Genomic DNA, 20,406 nt, shown 5'->3' with positions numbered 1-20,406 from the left:
AATAATTTTTTTACCAATGTAAAAATATAAAAATATTTTAAAATAATCAAAATCGCCTGCCTGCATGGCTCAGTGGTTGAGCGTTGACCTTTGAACCAGAAGGTCATGGGTTCGAGTTCCTGTCAGGGCATATACCCAGAGTGCAGGCTTGATCCCCAGTGTGGGGCGTGCAGGAGGCAGCCAATGATTCACTCTCATCATTGATGTTTCTATCTCTCTCTCCCTTTCCCTTACTCTCTTTAATATATTTTAAAAAATAATAAAATAAACCAATTATGAAGAGCATACTATGCTAAGAATGTTATTTAAGCACTTAATAGCATAGCCTGGAGAATTAAAGAAGATATGAGTTGAAATCATCACCCTTCATCACCATTATCTGAGATGGAATAGTAGTAAAGTTAATTCTGTGTTGTTGAATCATTGTGATGGATACAGGAATTTGTGATGCAACATGATAAACTTTTAAAACTTCAAATACCAATTTTAGTTAATCTTCACCCAAGGATAATTTGCTATTGATTTTTAGAAAGAGTGGAAGGGAGAGGGAGAGACAGAGAGAGAAACATTAATGTGAGAGACACATTGGTTGGTTGCCCCCTGCACACACCCCAACCAGGCTGATGCTCTATCCACTTAGCCAAACCAGCTAGGGCTCAAATACCAATTTTAGAAATATTGTCTTAAACTAGTGTCTCTAAGATAGAGGTTTTATTATCTACTCAGAAAATGTCTAGATGAATGTTTGGTGTGTGGTAATTATGACCTTGAAATTATAAAGTAGAACATCAATAAACATACGATTTTCTGAATACAAACATTCACTGTTTCTGTTTTTAAAAAACAGCCTCTTTCTTTTAAAGAATTCTTATAATGCTTCCATGGACTTATATTTTAGCATTTTCCATGATAAGTATTTACAATATACTAGATCCTTTTCTTTACTGTGTCAAACTTTCCAAAATAATCTTCTGGTAGTAATAAGATTAGGACTTCCCTGAGTCAGTTTTTACTTCCACAAAAGTGAGCAGTGAAAATGTACACATGGAATCATTTTCATCTTCCTTTTTTCAAAGCTTATAGGAATGCTTAATCCTGTGATTCATGTTACTGGTTTTAATATATTCTATTCTGCATAGGGAACAGAAAACTTCTTACACTTTTGCAACTTGGAGCAATTGTGTCTAACTTGAGAAGCAATGTCACCGTCAATCCTGGACATCTGTGGCCTCAAGAGAGAGGAGAGCTACTGAAGGACCTCCCGCCCATAGATCATAAAAATGAGATCATAGTCCATAAAAATAAAACAAAACACAAAAACAAAATACAGCGTATTTGGGGTGAAGAATTCTGCTCTTGGGCCTCCAGGGGACTGTGCCTGCCTGTATTAGCTACCTCTCTTCCAGCCTTATCCCTATCCACGTTAGCCAAAGGAATGCACGCCCCGTCTGATTTTAAGGTCATTTCCAAGGAGACTAACGCATCAGGTCACACCCACAAGAAGCAGAGTGGGAGGACAATTGGCTCTCCCACCCACCTTCACAGTGCTCAGACCCCAAACCGCTCTGAAAACGCTCACGCCCCCCAGATCGAGTCCTCCAGGCAGCGCACTCTCCGCCCGGCAGGTGGCGCTGTGGGCGGGCTGGCAGTTTCAGCCGAGCGAGCAGATCCCGGAATCCCGTGCCGCCGCCGCCGGTGCTGCTTGGGTTTGAGCCGCACGTGCAGAGGCGCTCCTGGCCCCGGTGGTGGGTTGGCTGGGACCTCCGTATGGGCGCCCGCCATGGCCCCGCCGGCAGAGACGCGCGTGTTCCTGGAGGTGCGGAGACGGCTGCAGAGCGCGCTGCTGATCCTGGGGTAAGGCCAGGGGTGGGAGTGTGGGCTCCTGGGCACCGAGCCTCGCTCGCCTCTATGCTACCCGGCAAGTCTCCGCCTCCCTGGGGAGGGTGGGTTTTTGAATTTCTTCTTTCCAGTTGCTTAGAGCTCTCTTGATTACTCAGAGTAGAGTGCTCCCTCTCCTATAGCCCCCCACCCTCACCCCCCTTCTACCATCTCGGCATCACCTGGCAGCTTCTGAGAAATGCAGTCTCAGCCCACAACAGACCTGCTGAATCAGAACTTGCGTTTGACGTGCTTCCCCGATTCAGATGCAGTTCACGTGTGAGGAGCACTGATGTAAAACATCGTTGGCGGTGCCCGGCGTTTCCAAGGAAACGGTGCCAAAAAATGCCTGTCTGACTCATTAAAGGATCTTCATTGTAGGATCAGTTCCAAAATGAGTTTCCCGTTTTATAAATAAAGTCGGGTTTTTTTTCCCCTCCCCAGACTGTTCTATGCAGAGAAACTGATACAGTCGTTTAAAACGTGTGTTTAGCGAGTGACTAACAAAGGTGGTATGCTTACTACAGTTCATTCTTTTATTCACATTACGAGTTCCAATGGGAAGTCTGCAAACCGTTTAACTTCTTTTTTTTTTCTTTTCCGTACATAAATACGAAACTGTTAGGAAAAGTGTTCTCCCTTTTGTTTTGTTTTGTTTTGTTTTGTAGTATGTGATCCTTTCTCCTGTGCCCACTGTTTCAAATACAGCAAATTCAATATTAAAATCCTAAAAATTTTATTACACAGCGCCACTGTGAGGTAGATTGGTGCTTAGCTTTACCTCTTTTCCTTAAGTCAGCCAGGTGTCTGTGTGGCAGTTTTGGATTTGGCAGGAGAACTGAATTCAAATCCTAGCTTCTTCACAAAGGTAGAATTCTATTTAGTCTGAATTTTTTTGAATTGTAAAATGGGGATATTTACTTCTCTTATTTCTATCTCTCAAATCAGATAAGTATCTCCAATTCCATTTCACTTTGTAGGGTAATAAGGGACCCAAACCTTACACAAAACAAAACAACCTCCCTACTTTCTTCAGGGTTGTCCTGGATTACTCTCCCTTGTTTAAGCAAGTTCAGAAACCTAACTGCTGGACTACTGGTTTGTCCCCCAGTGGTCTTTGACCATTGAGCTTTATCACTAATCAATTCCCTCTACTCTAAAAGCAACCAGTGTTCTGATTTCATTCAACAAAGATTGGTTTTGCCATTGCTCACTTTGTTGTTGTTGTTGTTTCTGGCTGCTTTCCTTCAACAGTGTTTCTGAGATTCATGTTTCATCCCTGCCATCGAATACGTAAATAATCCAATTCTTTTTTCCTGCTGAGTAGTTTTCCACTGAATGAACATATGACAGTTCATTTATTCATTCTCCGGTTGCTGGATATTTTGTGTGTTTTAGAGCAGGGTAGGGAACCTTTTTTTTCTGCCAAGGGCCATTGAGATACTTAAAACATCATTTGTGGGCCATACAAAATTATCAACTTAAACATTAGCCTGTTATATTTGGTCAAACATTTAATTAACTAGCCCCTAATGCCTTGGCAGGACCAGACCAAACGACTTAGGCCTTATATGGTCCGAAGGCCATCGTTTCCCACTTCTGTTCTAGAGTTTGCTTATTATGGATAAAGCTGCCACACATTGTGTATAAGTCTTTTTGTGGACATGCATTTTCATTTCTCATAGGTAATTACCTAAGAGTGGAATTGATGGGTCATAGGGCAGATGTGGCCTTTACTTTATGAGAAATTGCCAAACAGCCTCCAAAGTGGTTGTACTATTTTACACTCTCACCAGGGAAAAAAAATGAGAGTTCCAATTGCTTCACATTCTCATCTGCATTTAGTGTTGTAAGGCTTTTTGATTGTAGTCATTATAGTGATATAAAGTGGTATCTCATTGTCATTTTAATTTGCATTTCCTTGACTAATAATGTTGAGTACCTTTTATTTGTTCTTTGGTTATTCACATATGTTCCTTAGTAAGGTATCTTATAATGTTTTGGCATTAAAAAATCCGGTTGTTTGCCTTATTGTTGAATTTGAAAAGTTCTTTATATAGTCTGGAAAAATGCTTTTTTTCATTTATACCTTGTGAGTATCTAAATATTTTCTCTCAGTGTGTAACTTACCTCTTCATTTTCTTAATAGTGTTTTTTGATGAACAGAAATTTTTAATTATAATGAAATCCAGTTTATTGCATTTTTCCTTAATGATTAGTGTTTTTGTATCTTAAGAAATCTTTGTCTACCTTAGGCTTGCAAAGATTTATTTTCCTATGTTTATTTTTTAGGAGTTAACATAGTTTAAGCTTTTACATTTAGGTCTGTGAATATGGTAAATTCATTTTTGTGTTTGGAGTGAGGCATGGTCAAGTTCTTTTTTTTTTTTCTGTAAGGATATCCAGTTGTTTTATCACCATTAGTTAAAAAGACTGTCATTTCTCCCATTGAATTAACTCAGTGTCTTTTCAGAAATCAGTTGACTATACTGTTTGCATGGTATGTCCTTTTTTACACGTTTACTCTCAATCCATCTTTATATATAAAATTTTTATAGCATACTGGGTGAAGTTTTTTAAAATTCATTCTGACAATTTATACAATTAATTAGAATTTTTAGTCTACATATTTTACAGTTAATGTACATGATATGATTGAATTTTATTCTTGTTCCTAATCTTAAAACAAATGCTTGTAGTATTTAATCTTTAGGTATGATGAAGTTGATTTTTGGCTAACCTGTTTGGTAGATTGCATAGTTCTTCTTCTAGCTTAAGGGTGTGTGTGTGTTTTAATTTATTGATTTTTTTTTGAGAGACATCAATTTGTTGTTCCATTTATTTATGCATTCAATAATTGACTCTTATATGCTCCCTGACCAGGGATTGAACCCACAACCTTGGTGTATCAGGATAATCCTCTAACCAACTGAGCTACCCAGCCAGGGCCTAGTTTAAGGTTTTTAATAACGAATAGATATTATATTATCTGTAATTATTTCTGCGTGTATTGTGACGATCATATTTTTTGCTTTGATCTTTACATCTGTGAATTGCATTAGAAAAATCTATTTATGTCAAGCCATCTTAGCATTCCTGGGATAAATCTAAGCCATTCATTTATTCAATCCACAGATATTTACTGAATTCCTATTCTAGTGCCAAAACCTCAGATTCTAAGTATGGGTATACAGCTGTGAACAGTAATAAGAACAAAGACAAAAATATTTATTCTCATTGAATTTACAGTCTAATGGTGGCAGTGGGTGAGAATTAGGCAGAAAAAAACACATAAAATAAACAAAATACACATTATATTGAATACAGATAAGCACCTGGAAAAAAAATACAACAGAAAAAGGGATAGGTAAAACAAATGACAAATTGTTATTCCAAAGGCAAAAACAAGATTTGAGTAATAAACTGAAAGAAATATGGTTTGGAACTATGGGATACCTGGTAGAAGACTGTTTTCCTCTGAGTATGAAGGGGTGCTTAGTTCATAGAGGTGTGGGTGGGCTGGTGGAACACATAATAAAGGGTCATACAATGAGTGGTGTGCTGGTGAGTGTTTAGCAACCTGCACTCCAGGAAAACAAAGCAACCAACCAAACAAAAACCTCCCAATTTGCAGCATTTACTGATTTCTGTGATGTAAATACTTTCACTATGGATGATGCCAAAGCTGTCAAAGTGAGGTCAACTGGTTTGCAAAATACCTGCAACTTTCACACTTGGCTCTAGTTATATCACTGGGTCTTATACACCATTGAAGAGACATTAGCTGGTACTCAGGGCAAGATATGAACTTACTGGATAGTTTCAAGCAAAATGTGATGCCTGAAAGAAGACAAATGGATAGTGAAGAAAGCCTCAAGTTATAAAAAGTGCTAACAAAAAGAGTTTCAAAACTTTGTTTTGGATTGATAGCAAACTTGAGATAAGTTGCTGTCACACCTGAATATGTTACTGTGGATTTCCTACACGTAAGCACGTTTTCCTACATAACCACCAGGAAACCCTCAAAATTGGGAAATAGGTTACTGTCTTCTTATACTCAAACCTCACTCAAGTTTTGCCTGTTGTCTACATAATATCTGTGATTGTGCAGGGATCCAGTTCATTCATTGCCAGGTTTACCTTGGAAGGAACAGTTCCTCAGTTTTCCTTAACTTTCATGATCCTGGCACTTTTGAAGATTACAGCCCAGTTTTGTAGAATATCCTTTCATTTGGGTTTGTCTCATGTTTCCTCAAAATTAGGTTCAGGTTATCCATCTTTGGCAGTAATACCATAGAAATGATTCGGTCTTCTCATTACAACCTATCAGATGGCACGTGATTTTGATTGGTCCAATTAAGTTTCACATTAACCTTGAGTACTTAAAGTGGTGTCTGCCAGACTTCTCCACCATAAAATTACTCTTTTTTTCTTCAAAATCAGTGTTACTGAAGAGATCCTTTGATACTATGTAAATGCCCTGGTCCTCATCAGACTCTTCTTTTTTTTTTTTTTTTTTTTTTTTTTCATTCATTTATTTACATCAGTATGGACCCAGAGTTTTTTTCAGTGGGTTACTTTTTTAATCAAATTACTCCAGTGGTGGCCCCTTCAAAATTATTTGTGTCTTTTTTTATGTATTTAATGTTTTTTTTTATTGATTTTAGAGTGAGGAAGGGAGAGGGAAAGACAGAAACATCAGTGATGAGAGAGAATCATTGCTCAGCTGCCTCCTGCTCACCCCCCACTGGGGATAGAGTCCATAATCTGGATATGTGCCCTGACCTGGAATTGAACCAGGACCTTCTGGTTCATGGGTCGACTTGACTCTCAACCACTGAGCACACTGGCCTGATTCTATGTCTTTTTTTTGACATGTCCCTATCATTTATTAATTTTATGCACAGCAAGATGCTCCAGGCTCATCTCATGTTTTTCCTATTCCAGCCTTGCATGTAGTTATTTTTCCAAGGAACCCTGGTTTGTTTTGCTTTTGTTCATTTGTTTTTAAGCGGAAAATGGTCTTTAGAAAACAAGATCTGGGCACAGAGTGTGCTCATTACTATTGGGTGTCACTTCTCCAAAACCCACTAGTGAACAGAGCTGAGAGTGTGTGTGTATGTATGTGTGTGACATACTAGTATATGTGATGTTTGTGTATGTGTGTATGTATGTGTATATCATACATGCACATACATATGTGGACATCTACATTTATTACTGTATCTGTTTATATACATTGAACACCATGACTTCACACTGATATTTCCAATTCTAGTCTACCACCATAGGATCCATTCTGGTTTTCTCCCTTTCCTCTTTGTAACTCTGTCCTCCCATAGTGACAATCCTGGCTTTCATTTTCCTCATGATATATATTGAATATATATATATATATATATATATATATATACACATACACACACACACACACACACATATACATACATACATATATATATTGTTGACAGTCTCCTCACCTGCTTGGGCTGCTTGGACTAAATGTTTATGTCCCGTTAAAATTCATATGTTGAAACCCTAACTCCCAGTGTGATGGTATTAGGAGTGGGGCCTTTGGTAGATACTTAAGTTTAGATGAAGTCATGAGGGTGGAGCCACCATGATAAGAGTCAGGCTTTTATAAGAAGGGGCGCCAAAGCTTCACCTTTCTGCCATCTGAGGTTACAGGGAGAAGGCGGCCACCTGCAGGCCAGAAAGAGGGCCCTCAATAAGGAGCAAATTTGCTGGCACCTTGGTCTTGGACTTCCCAGCCTCCAGAACTATGAGAAATAAATGCCTGCTGTTTAAGCCACCCAATATGTGGTATTTTCTTATAGTTGCTTGAGCTGACTAAGATAGGCTCTGAAACCCCATGCTGAGCTGCCCTCCAACCCCCAGATTTCCACCTCACCCCTCTTTGGATCTGACATCCCTGCTGCGTGGCCTCCTTAGCTCTCAGGCTGTATGGTGCATGCCCCCCTCACCCTGCTGGATTTCTCAGACACACTCCAGGCCACTGTGGTTCTCCCACCCTTGCATAGATGCCTTTCTTACTTGGCCTTGTGTAATTGGCTGAATTTTTCAGGGAAGATAAGGGGAAGAGTGGTAAGCCAGAGACGGGGTGGGAGTGGGGGCTTAGGAACCCAGTAGTAGCCCCTGGAGCACTTCCAAGTGCCAACTGGAAATTTGAAAATCACTGAAGTAGCAAAGTGGACACACTGTGTATCTTTAGAGTAGTGGTTGTCAAACTATGGCCCATGAGCCAAATCTATCCTGTGGCCTGTTTTGGTACAGCCTGTGAGCAGAGAATGTGTTTTACATTTTTTAAAGGGTTGTTAAAAAAGAAAAACACAAAATAGAATATGCAACAGAGACCATATATGGCCTGTAAAACCTGGCTTTTATATAAAAAGTTTTCTGACCTCTGCTTTAGAGGATTTTTAAAATATATTTTTATTGATTTCAGAGAGAGGGAGGGACAGAAGCATCAATGATGAGAGAGAACCATTGATTGGCTGCCCTCTGCATGTCCCCTACTAGGGATCGGGGCGAAACCCAGGCATGTGCCTTGGCTAGGAACCAAATCATGACCTTCTGGTTCATGGGTTGATGATCAACCATTGAACCACACCGGCCATGTGAGGATTATTATTTCTTAAACATAATTTCTTAAAATTAGACTTTTGACCCAGGAAAATATTTGGGTTTTTTGATATTCTATGTTGCCAATTAAGTGTAGATCCATATACTTTGAGAAGGAGCTAGCCAGAAGGTAGTCTTAAGATTTTCTAAGGCAATTAAGAGGCCTAACCAAGATTCACACCTGAACACAGGGTTTGACCTCTGTACTTAGATGACACTCTGTAGATGACGCACATTCTGAAATTAGGTGACACAAAGTGGATGGCCTGCACCTGCTGACTGCTTTTAAGAGGGAGTCCTCTGTTACAGTGCTAAGCATATTTCAGCTTCATATGAGAATCATTTCTCTATGTGTTCAATCCCCCTTTATATTTTGGTGGGTGGGCACTGTGTGTTATTCTTTATTGCCTACACTGAGTGATTTGTGTTTGTAGTGAACTGGATTAATAAGGCCTTTTATGCCTGGTATTCATACTCACTAGATTTTCGTAATTTTTTTTTTATTCTTAATGTTGACAAAAAAATTTTTCTCCTGTACCTTTTATTTAATGTAATCCTGATCTCCTTATCAAAATCCTGTATATCCAATAACAATGCTTGAATTTACTGAAAGTAAAACATTGTCACGCTGGTCTCAGGAGCAGGAGTATTTCACTCACGCATTCATTCATTATTCAAATATCATTAAGTTAGTGCTTGGTTGATGATAGTCACTACACCCCTCCATGTGCTTCCATAGTAACCTGTACTTGTCAGGAATAAGTACAGTGTAGTTTCCACTGATCCCTTGAGCATTCCTGTTTACTTACCTGTCCCCTATTTGGGGGAGGGGGGGCAGAGAAAATATATTGTTAGTTGTTATATTTCCAAGTACCTGGCACATTATATATAGAACTCACAAAAGATGGTTTGAATGAATGAGTGAATGAATGAATGTACAAACCATGCTATGGTCAAGGGATGCAAAGATGAATAAGCCACTGTCTTATGCTGCCTTTGTTGAATTCTCTTCCCAAAAATATTTCAAAGAACAAGTGTATGACATTTGACAGGCCAGTGTTAGACTGTGCTTGTTTGAAGAAACTGAAGTTGGGGAGACTTGTGGGAGGAAATTGGGGGCATGAGGAAATGAAATGGCAGGCTGTGCAGAGCAACCCCAGGAAGGTCCAGGCTGGAGCACGTGGAGGAAGCTTTAGGATAGAAGAGAGAGCTGGGACCGGACTCACGATTATTATCATTGGAAAAAGTGCACATTTTAAAGTGCATCATTAGCATAAAAAAGAAGCAATCATAAAATATATATCCCAGAACTTTCATGTTACAGTAATAGTGTAAAGTGCTCTCTGACCTGGTCTAAACCTAGTATAGACTTTTTTTTTTTTAATGATTGGCTCACTGTTATTTTTCTGGGATAGTTAACTTTAGGGCCTTTACTGAAGAGGAACAGAGAGATTGTTGGCCGTTTTTGTTTCTTTTATCATGTGGTTTTCAGCAGTGAGAAATAATTGTTGTGTGTTTTATTTTTAATTGCCAGAGAGCCCAAAGAAGGAGGTATGCCCATGGATATTACCATAACTCCCTCCTCGCTCCAGGTGAAAACCCCTGGAGGCTGCACAGAGATCTGCCTTCCAGCAGAGGTCAGGCTTGTGCCTTCCTCTGGCCATGGGCTGCAGTACGTGGCTGGAGATGGACTACACCTGCGGCTGCAGGCGCGGACGGAATTCAGCACAAGTAAGCAATGCTAGCACTCCTGTTTCTGCATTAACTTTTTCCCTACAAATCAAAGGTGATTTTTCCCTTAAGAAGTTGAATTTTCCCAGATGTAAATAGCTGCTCATCAGTGGCATGGAAGAAGCTGGGAGTGGAAAAGATCTAGGGCAGTGGTTCTCAACCTTCCTAATGCTGCGACCCTTTAATACAGTTCCTCATGTTGTGGTGACCCCCACCCATAAAATTATTTTTGTTGCTACTTCATAACTGTAATTTTGCTACTGTTATGAATCGTAATGTAAATATCTGATATGCAGGATGTATTTTCATTGTTACAAATTGAACATAATTAAAGCATAGTGATTAATCACAAAACAATATGTAATTATATATGTGTTTTCCGATGGTCTTAGGCGACCCCTGTGAAAGGGTCGTTTGACCCCCAAAGGGGTCGAGACCCACAGGTTGAGAACCGCTGCTCTAGGGTCTTAGCCAGCTCTGCCATTTATCAGCTATGTGCAGTTAAACGTGTCACATAATCTTTCTGAGGTTTTGTTTCTTTTGGATTTTTTTTTAGTGGTTTTTGTTTCTTCCTAATACACTTACTTTTTAGAGCAATTTTAGGTCCACAACAAAATTGAGCAGAAGTTCGCAAAGATTTTCCATATACCTCTGCTTTGTCTCTTTAATTGTAAAATTACCTGGCTCACAGAGCTGATATGAAGGTGAAGTAAGATGGTTTGTGCAAGATGTAGTTTATTTTAAAGCGTTACATAGAAATTCATTAATTCGGTAACCATTACCTTATATTATGAGCTAGGAATTGCTCTAGATTATAGCGATACAGATGTGAACAAACTAGGAGGGTCTCTGGCTTCAGGGAGCTTACATTGTAATGCATGGGAATAGATAATGACCAAATTAATTACTTGGATACAGAGAAAAGCGCCATGGACAAAGTAAAGCCAAATGATGGGATAGGGAGTGACTGGGGTTGGATGGAGAGTGATGGAGAAGGCCACTTGGAAGAGGCGATATTTGATCAGAGAACTGAATGATGGAAATGATCCCGTCCATGTAGAGACATTTCCAAGTAGAATAGTACATACAAAGATTCTGAAATTGAGTATGATACATAATTTAATTTTGAATGTTGCTATGCCTATCTTATTTCCAATATTTGTTACTGGTACATTGATTCAGTAAGATAGTAAAAGTGTTTCTCAGAATAATTTATTGAATAAAATTATTGGTTTATTACATTTCTTACCATGTAAGTAATATACTTTTTAAAAAATATATTTTATTGAGTTTTTACAGAGAGGAAGGGAGAGGGATAGAGAGTTAGAAACATCGATGAGAGAGAAACATCAATCAGCTGTCTCCCGCACACCCACCACTGGGGACGTGCCCGCACCCAAGGTACATGCCCTTGCCCGGAATAGACCCTGGGCCCCTTCAGTCCGCAGGCCGATGCTCTATCCACTGAGCCAAACCAGGCAGGGCAGTAATATACTTTTGAGGATTAAAATGATGTTAAAATGGAGAACTTTATAGAAGTAAGGTGCAGAGGACTGATAGATGCTCATTATTAGAGAAGGATTTTATTTCTCCCAGCTTTACCCTTAGACTTAACTGCTGCCTCATTTTTACTAAGCATTTCATCTGAACTGCGTGGAGCCAGAGGTGGGGTCCGGCAGATTGTTTTGAAGAGCCATTTAAGAGATGGGAGCATTTTTCAGTTCCCCTGAGTCTTTGTGCTGGCTTTTGAAAGGGAAGAGAAGATAGAGAGCGAGTTTCGCTCCTTATTTGCTGGAGAGTAATTTTGCTCGTATCCTGGGTTGATGAATAACTAGTCTGAGTTGGGTAGAGTTGGTTTTAGGGATAAGAGGTAGGGAAAAGAAATGCCATGGAGCTTAAATGGTGTAAGATAAACACTAAGGATGACTGTTGGACTATTCATGGAAAGAAGAGTGGGTGACTAGACGGGAAGCACAGTAACACTCCCCAGTGTACCTAATGTAGGCGGAGGAAGTGGTGTGTCAGGGAAGAAGCGTGGGAGGCTGGCCCTTGTCTGGCCATCACCTTCTCTGTAGCAGTGATGAACAATAACAGCAGTCACAGTCTGGAACTTGGGAAACGGCATAGCGGGGTGTTTCAGATCTACTGTCAGTTTTCTGGGAACATGATTTTAGGGCCCATACTTCGGGGGTATGGAGACCTTTCAGAATCAAGAATTGGTTTATCACCTACCCATATTTTGTAACAGTTAATATGCAAATAGCAAAACTTGAACTATTTAAAAAAATTTAAGTCAGCAAGCATTATTGTTTAGTTTTGACTGGAGGACAAAATAAATTGACTGCTATGTGTTGTTTTGCATATTGTTTGCATTCATTGGTCTCCTGTTTCTTTCTAGTTCTGAAACATATTTTACTCAAATATCTGAAAAAGGAAAGCTTTCAAAAGCTTGTTCTGTAGTGCATGAAAAGGTATGCGAAATAGTCCTCAGTACTTAATTGCTTTAGAGCTTTGCTCATAATAGGTACTGAATAAATAAATACTAGATAGATGCATACTGATGTAAGCTTGAATCAGTCGGAATATATTGTAGAAAGAGAGTTTTGAAGTTTTTAGCATTCAATTGTGATGCGGGGTTTTTAAAAAGTTAACTTTTCTATTGTAAGAACTTTCTTCTAGGGATTATAGTAAACGTATTGTTATACTGTTTTGAATGTAACTTAGGTCAGATCATAACCTTGACGTGGAACACAAATCTGATATAGCACAAGCATGAGGTTTATCCCCAGGTGGTAGTGCCTCTCCCAGGATGCCCTGTATCTGAAAGTTCTGACTTGAACCTGAGCTAGAGGATCATGCTGGGTGACCAGCAGAGGGGAGTATTTCACTGAAAATTTGTTTACTGGTTCTGAAAAGAATATTTTGGATGTCTTACCTAGGTCTACTTAATCTTACCATACATACAAAATAACATAAACCAAATTTAAATTGCCTGATTCTAATGGACAGGACCTCATTTCTTTATATTTTTAAATATGACACATATTTTTGTGAGGTTTTTTTCTGGGGGGGGGGAGGGAATGAAAAAAAAATTTTCTTCATGAATAAATAAAGGAAACAGAGAATATACTGCTTTATGCTGCATTTCACATAATGTGGGAAATAATGTTTTTCCACAGCTTTAATCAGAAATTGAGTTTTGCTCTTAAGAGATTGAATTTTTCTTAGGAGTCATTCCATACTCAGGAACCTGTCCAATAGACCAGTTTCAAGATTCATTTTGTTAGTACATACTGGTAATATGCCAGAGTGGACATAAATCTTATTTAAATCAAATTAAACTTAAATTTAAAAGCTTTATTCACCAGCAGTCACAATGATGAAAAACTATACCTCAGACATAGCAGAAGAAAGCCGAGAATGGTGAAGCTCTGTGTAGTTAGCCTGATAGGAAAGAAATAGCCCCTTTTTCTTCATCTTTAATGTTGGTGTTTATGGAATGAGAGAAATAACAGTGTGTGACATGAACAATCTGGGCAACACCTAGCTCCGGAACAAGCAAAATCTGTTGTTTTTTAAAACACTTCACAATATTTACTTCTGGTTGAGTCATCAGATAATACTAATTAAATGTGTACTTCTGGGTACATCATAAACAGTATTTATTGATGGTAATTTATTGTGGCTGTTACACTCTTATAAATATGTTAACATATTTGTCCCAAACCTCTAAGATTTCTGTGTCATTTATTTCCTTTAGAGCTGACTTCAATGTTTAATCAAAGCTCAGAAGCCCAAGACTGCTGCACATTTTATTGCCAGTCCTGCGGTGAAGTCATAATAAGGGACAGGTAAGGAATGCGTCTAACATTGATTAATTCTGTGCCTGGCGATGCTTTTCTCTTTCCTATCAGAGTTTTTGAAGTAATCGCCAAGGGAACAGTGTATGGCCTTAAAACGAGAGCCAGCTTAATGCCACTTTGAACAACATCGGCCATAAAACTCTCCAGCAATCACAGAGCAGTTAAGTCTTCTCAGGCCAACCAGGGGGAACAATAGGATGCTGGCTTTGAGGGGGGAAGGGTTGGTTATCTTGGTGGAAGAGTGTTGATCACTGAAGCATCTCTCCTACAAAAAGAGACTTGGGACCTATTGCATGTTTTATCCATCATGTTGGTGAATGGGATTTTCCACATTAAGTGACTTTTCTAAAAAGGAAGGTTTTGCAGCACAACTTTTTATTTGAACTATTTCTATTAGCGCCTGTCTGAAATCCAGTTCCTATTTCCCTGCTTGTTAAAACAGCACATAGAGAACACAAATTAACCTTTTCTTGATGATCAGGCTAACCTTATAACCTGTTCTTGCTGTGTGCTGTGATGGCCCCACTGAGATGGAAAGGGCTCTTTGCGGTACCTTTGCATTCCCAAGTTGTCTCGTTGAATCATTTTCCATCTGCTCCCTTCCTCCTGTCAGCCTCCTTGTTTCCTGGGCACAAACCCTTCCCCCTGAATTTTCAGCTTCTGATCACTCATACACGGGAAAGACAAATGAAAGCCTTACACTGGTTAACAATATTTTTTAAAAGAATTTAGAGTTCTTTGTTTGGTGCATTTCCTCCAAGACAAGTGCCTGAGACTTACATGCAAATGGGTCCTTCTCCGTATCTGAAACCTGCTCCTCTTCCAGGGCTCCTAGTCTGAGGGCATGCAGACCTCTACTGCATCTTCAAGGTAGATTCCTGGTGGTGTCTCTGGGTTCCTCCTTGCCCCCCATATATAGTCACTCACCAGCTACTTTTGCTACTTCCTTCCCCGCATTTCTTGCACGTCCACATTCCTCCACCCCAGTGCTACTACCTCCCTCCAGGCTACTGTCTTCTCACCTAATAGCACTTGTTGCCAGCTCCCTATCTGCTTAGCCTTCCTCCAGGTTCACCCTCTTCTGAACATTTCTACACTATTGAGTGATTGTTCCCAAATGCAGCTGGCTCCCCTGTTCAAGCCCTTCCACATCTTTCAAGATAAAGTCCGTAAGACGTTAGCATGCCATGCCAGGTCCTTTATGAGTTTGTTTCTATTTACTTTTCCACCCTCAACTTCCTTTCTTTGTCCCCAAAACAGCACACCGTTATGTACACACATTCTGTGCACAGCTCTAGTGATCAGCCTGCGTCCCCCGACTCTCCATGCTTTTCTCCACCCTAGCTGGCTTAGTGAGAGCTACTGTCTCCCGTGGAATGTACCCGGTACCCTATTTCCCTCAGGTTCGCTCCTAAATTCAGCTCCTAAATTAAATGTCATCTACTGCTGGGAGCCTTCCCTGCTCACCACCCATAGTCTAATCTCCCTCTAAGATTTATTTGCCTGTCTTCCTGATTAAACTGTAGGCTCTGGGGGTGAGGATAGTCTTATTGACCCCTATATCCCTAATCCCTACTCATATTTAGAGTGCAGGGTACTCTAGTGGCTAGTAGTACAGACCCAGAAACCAGCCAGTCTGGGCTCACATACACCATTTCCTGGATGTGACCCTGGGCTAGTTACTTAACCACTCCATGCCTCAATATCCTTACTACAAACACATAGATAACAATAGGAGCTTCCTCGTAGGGTTGTCTGGAGGATCCAATGAATTTAAGTGTTTATAACCAAGTTTGGGACATGTTAAGCATTCAGTATGTGGTAGCTGCTGCTGTAATTATTCTTACCATCATCATCACCAAGATCTCCAGCATCAGGCATCATGCCTGATGAATAATGCACCTTCAATAAATTCTTGCTGGGTTGAATTAAATAAACGTTAGGGTGTTTATTTTGGCCTTCTGCCATCCTCTCTTGCTTGCTTTATGATTCCTGGCAGTGCCCCAGGTAGATGAGATAGCAGAAAGTTACCTTGGTGGAAATGGGAGGTTGTGAAGGGAGCATCCTCTGAATGATTATCTTGGGTGAGAAATGAGGTGATTCTCAATCTGTAGAGGAGAGAATGTTCTTGATCGAATTAGCAGAGGCTGAAGTTGCTGCAGAGTGTGCACTCTGGGATAGGCTCACCTTAGCCTGAGAGGGTCAGAGGATCCCAGTTTGCATTGTAGTTTAACCAAGAAAGTTTTCCTGGTCTCCGTCTACTTCAGGCTTTGGTTTAATTCTCATGTGAAGTTTCCTAAACATGCATGCCTGCTCAGCAATGAGCTGACCTAGTAGTTACAGCAGGAACAAGTGAAACTCAGTGTAACAGTATTGCTGCTTACAGTGGAGGTTATGCTCATTCATTACTGGCTGATATTTCATTGGAAAAGGGTGATGGATATGAGAAACCTTTATCTGTAGTCCCCATTTTCCTATTCAGGAACTGCACCTTCTGTTTTGTGTCAATCCTTTTTTACAATCATGGGATTGGGAACTAGAAGGGTTTAGAGGCTAACACTGAAAGACTGTATTTACTCTCCCTAATCCTGACCACTAGGAGGCCCTGTAGTGTGGAAGTGAGAGTGGGAGAGTGGGACCAGGATTTGAACTCCAGCTTCACCACTGGGGAACCTGTCCATATCACCTCAGCTTCTTTTTTTAACTAACATTATAAGTTTCAAGTGTACAATTCTATAATACATCACCTGTACGTTGCATTGTACGCTCACCACCCATAGTCTCATCTTCCTCTGTCACCTTGTATTTGACCCCTTTCACCTTCTTTATCCTCTAGTCCCCTTCATACCGCTGTCTGTGTCTATGGGTTTGTTCATTTGTTGTTTTCTGTTTTATATCCACATATGAGTGGTTTATATGTGGTTCTTGTCCTTTTCTGTCCGACTCTTTAACATGATACTCTCAAGATCTACCCATGTTGTTGTAACTGGCAGTATTTTATCCTTTCTTATGTCTGAGTAGTGTTGCATTGTACGAGTGTACCACATCTCCTTTATGAAACCATCTATCGAAGCACACTTAGGCTGCTTCCATGTCTTGGCTATCACGACTAATGCTGTAATGAACATAGGGGTACATATATCTTTATGAATATATGTTTTTAAAATTTGGGGGTAGGTACCCTGAAGTCAGCTTTTTCTTAAGTAGACAAAATGAGGCCTATTTTCCAAATTTGTGAAGAGAGTTAAAGGCTGTAACACGTGGAATATTAATGCTCAATAAGCTCTTTTTTATTGGTTCTTTAGGCTCCTTCAACTCCCTTTTCCATAATTGGTCTTATCAGCAAACTAGTAAATTACCTTGTTTAGTTTTTTAAACCTTTTTGGTTTACTACACTGCATTTTATAAATGTGCCAGGGAAATGATCCACCTTTCTCCCTTTTTATTTGACTTAGCCCTTGCCTCACGTTAGCTTACATTTTACTCTTAGGCAGTATGCCCTATGACTTTGTTTTATGGAAAAACGTGATTCCTCCAGTATCTGTACAAGGATTTCATGTTGACTGTGTACATTAAGCTCAGTGGTCTTCTCATCCCACTCCCCCCCCCCCCCCCCCCCCCCCCACACACACACAGTTATCTGTTTTACATAGTGATAAGGGCATCTTCTGTTCTTGTTATGTAGAAAATAAAACCAAAGGTATTTCGAAAGAGGCTTGAATGTGCTATAATCAAAATTAACTAATTGTAGACATCTTTACCAGGAAAGCACCTTGGAAAATGTTGATTTATCTGCACTGGGAGCCCCTCTAATAGGAGCAATGGAGCAGACCTAAGATCTGCCTACTGGCTAACCTTATCATCTGGGAACAAGTCAGTTTAATTCTCTGGGCCTCAGTTTCCTCATCTGTGATTAGTGAACCTCATAAAGTTGTACCTGGGTTCTGTGATTCATGTAATTTGGATACTGCAAGACTAGTGCTGTTCCTTTTTTTTTTCCTTGTCAAGCAAATTATAGAAGTAAGGTGCAGAGGACTGTTTAACTTATTAAGACTCATTGTGGCTTTAATACTTTTTAGTACCAGGGCACTGGAAATCTGCTAAGTGTAGTAGTAGTTTTTTTTCTTAACCTAGGAGTACATGCTCTTAGCCATTTGTTTTGGTATTTGAAAATAAATACTGCCTTCTTTACAAGAAAATGTCCAATTTGCATTTTTACTAGTTCAGCAGAGTTTTACTATAAAAATTGTCTGAACATATACAATTTTTTATTATGTTCTTGTTGAGACTCACAGGCCTTAATATAAAGCAGCAATAATAACAAAATTTACTTCTTTGTGAATAGTCTCAGAAACAGCTAAATGGTCATTGCATTTGGAATTTATGTCTTTGAGAAATAAATTCATGGCAGACTTGAATTACATCAGTTGGCCAGACTTTCAAACATATGCCGTTTGATTTTCAGCCCATTTGAGAGGTCTCCTGAGGTCTCTGGAGAGGCCCTCCCCATTCCACCTGCACCAGCAGAGCGAGGTGTCAGCCCAGCAGCTCATGAGGGCATTGAAACTCTAGAAGGAAACATGCAAAATGGACTTTATTGAAACACTAGAGGCCCGATGCACAAAATTCGTGCAAGAGTAGGCCTTCCTTCCCCCAGCTGCCGGCACCGGCTTCCCTCTGGCACCTGGGACCTGGGCTTCCCTCCAGCCTCCAGCAGGCACCTGGGACCCAGGCTTCTCTAGAATCCCTGGCTTCAGAAGGTTGTCCAGAAAGACATCCAGTCTAATTAGCATATTATGCTTTTATTATTATAGATTAAGAGATGTCACAATATCCAAACAATTGATTGGTCTACTTGACAGACCAGCTGTAATTGTAGCCTAAAAAAATCTATTCCCATGAATACCATCACTTTTTTATGAATGAGAACAAAGAAGTGAAAAAGAGTACAGGTACAAACTGGATTATTAGTAATACTGTACAAACTTTTGGAATAAAATGGTTATACTTTTATGGATCTAGTCATACTATATACATAATGGTAATAAAATGCAAAGTTAGGTTCATAGGTTTGGAACCTACCTGTTAAATAATGCCAGCTGAATTTATCTAAATCCCAGCAGCCATATTTTGAGCTTTAGACATTTGGTGTTATTCTTAAAATGCTTAATGTCTGTTTGGTTGTAATTCAATCTGTAAAAGCTCTATGGTGTTACCATTGTTATTTTCACTGATTAATGGTTGATTCTAAAGTTAAAGGACATTTCATTTTCTGGTCTTTTTTAAGTTTTAAATAATCAGTTTTGATTAAAAGTATCTATTTTAAGTTATTTTTTCCAAAAGCCTATGCTTAAGATGCATTAAAAATAATTAGCTCTGTGAAATATGCCATTGGTATTTTAATAGGGATTGCATTGAATCTATAGACTGCTTTGGGTACTATGGACATATTAATGATGTTAATTTTATCAGTCTATGAACACAGTATTTTCTTCCACTTGTTTATATCTTCCTCTCTTTTTTCAACATCTGTAGTTTTCTGAGTACAGGTCTTTTACCTCCTTGCTTAAGTTTCTTCCTAAGTTTCTTAATTTTTTGTAATAATGGTAAATGGGATTGTTTTTTTAGTTTCTCTTTCTTCTCCAAAGTGGACATACAGAAGGCCAAGAGACATATGAAAAAATGCTCACAGTCACTAATCATCAGAGAAATGTAAATCAGAAGGACAATGAGATATCACCTCACACCTGTTAGAACGGCTGTCATCAACAAATGATAAGTTCTGGCGAGGATGTGGAGAAAAGGGAACCCTAGTACACTACTGGTGGGAATGCAGACTGGTGCAGCCATTATGGAAAACAGTATGGAGTTCCCTCAAAAAATTAAAAATGCAACCACCATTTGACCCAGTGATCCCACTTTTAGGAATATATCCTAAGAAACCCAAAATACCAATCAGAAAGAATATATACACCCCTGTATTCATAGAAGCACAATTTACAATAGCTAAGATCTGGAAATAGTCCAAGTGCCCATTAGTAGATGAGTGGATAAAAGAGCTGTGGTACATTTACACCATGGAATACTATATACCTGTGAAAAAGAAGGATCTCTTACCCTTTGAGACAGCATGGAGGGACCTGGAGATTATTGTGCTAAGTGAAATAAGCTACTCCAATAAAGATAAGTATCACATGATCTCACTCATATGTGGACTCTAATGAACAAAATAAACTGATGAATAAAATAGATCCAGAGATAGAAGCATGGAACAGACAGTGGAATCTCAAAG

General features: G+C 39.4%; 1 protein-coding gene across 3 annotated transcripts in view; it reads left to right on the top strand.

Annotated features, from left to right (window-relative positions):
* The first annotated feature begins 1,342 nt into the window (after positions 1-1,342).
* UBE3D (ubiquitin protein ligase E3D) overlaps positions 1,343-20,406 on the top strand; it is a 141,111-nt gene continuing 122,047 nt past the window's right edge. For 2 of the 3 annotated variants that reach the window (XM_005869933.2, XM_014542651.1), the window contains exons 1-3: positions 1,345-1,854; positions 10,055-10,251; positions 14,012-14,102. In XM_005869933.2, coding sequence (XP_005869995.2) covers positions 1,436-1,854; positions 10,055-10,251; positions 14,012-14,102 — 707 coding nt within the window. In that variant the 5' untranslated portion in view covers positions 1,345-1,435. Of the gene's footprint in view, positions 1,855-10,054; positions 10,252-14,011; positions 14,103-20,406 lie in introns of all 3 variants that reach the window. The other variant, XM_014542650.1, reaches the window with a different exon arrangement.

The sequence above is a fragment of the Myotis brandtii genome, unplaced genomic scaffold (genome assembly GCF_000412655.1).
Source record: "Myotis brandtii unplaced genomic scaffold, ASM41265v1 scaffold31, whole genome shotgun sequence".
NCBI lineage: Eukaryota > Metazoa > Chordata > Mammalia > Chiroptera > Vespertilionidae > Myotis > Myotis brandtii.
Note: the sequence above shows the minus strand (reverse complement) of the source record. Positions and strands in the feature narration are given on the sequence as shown.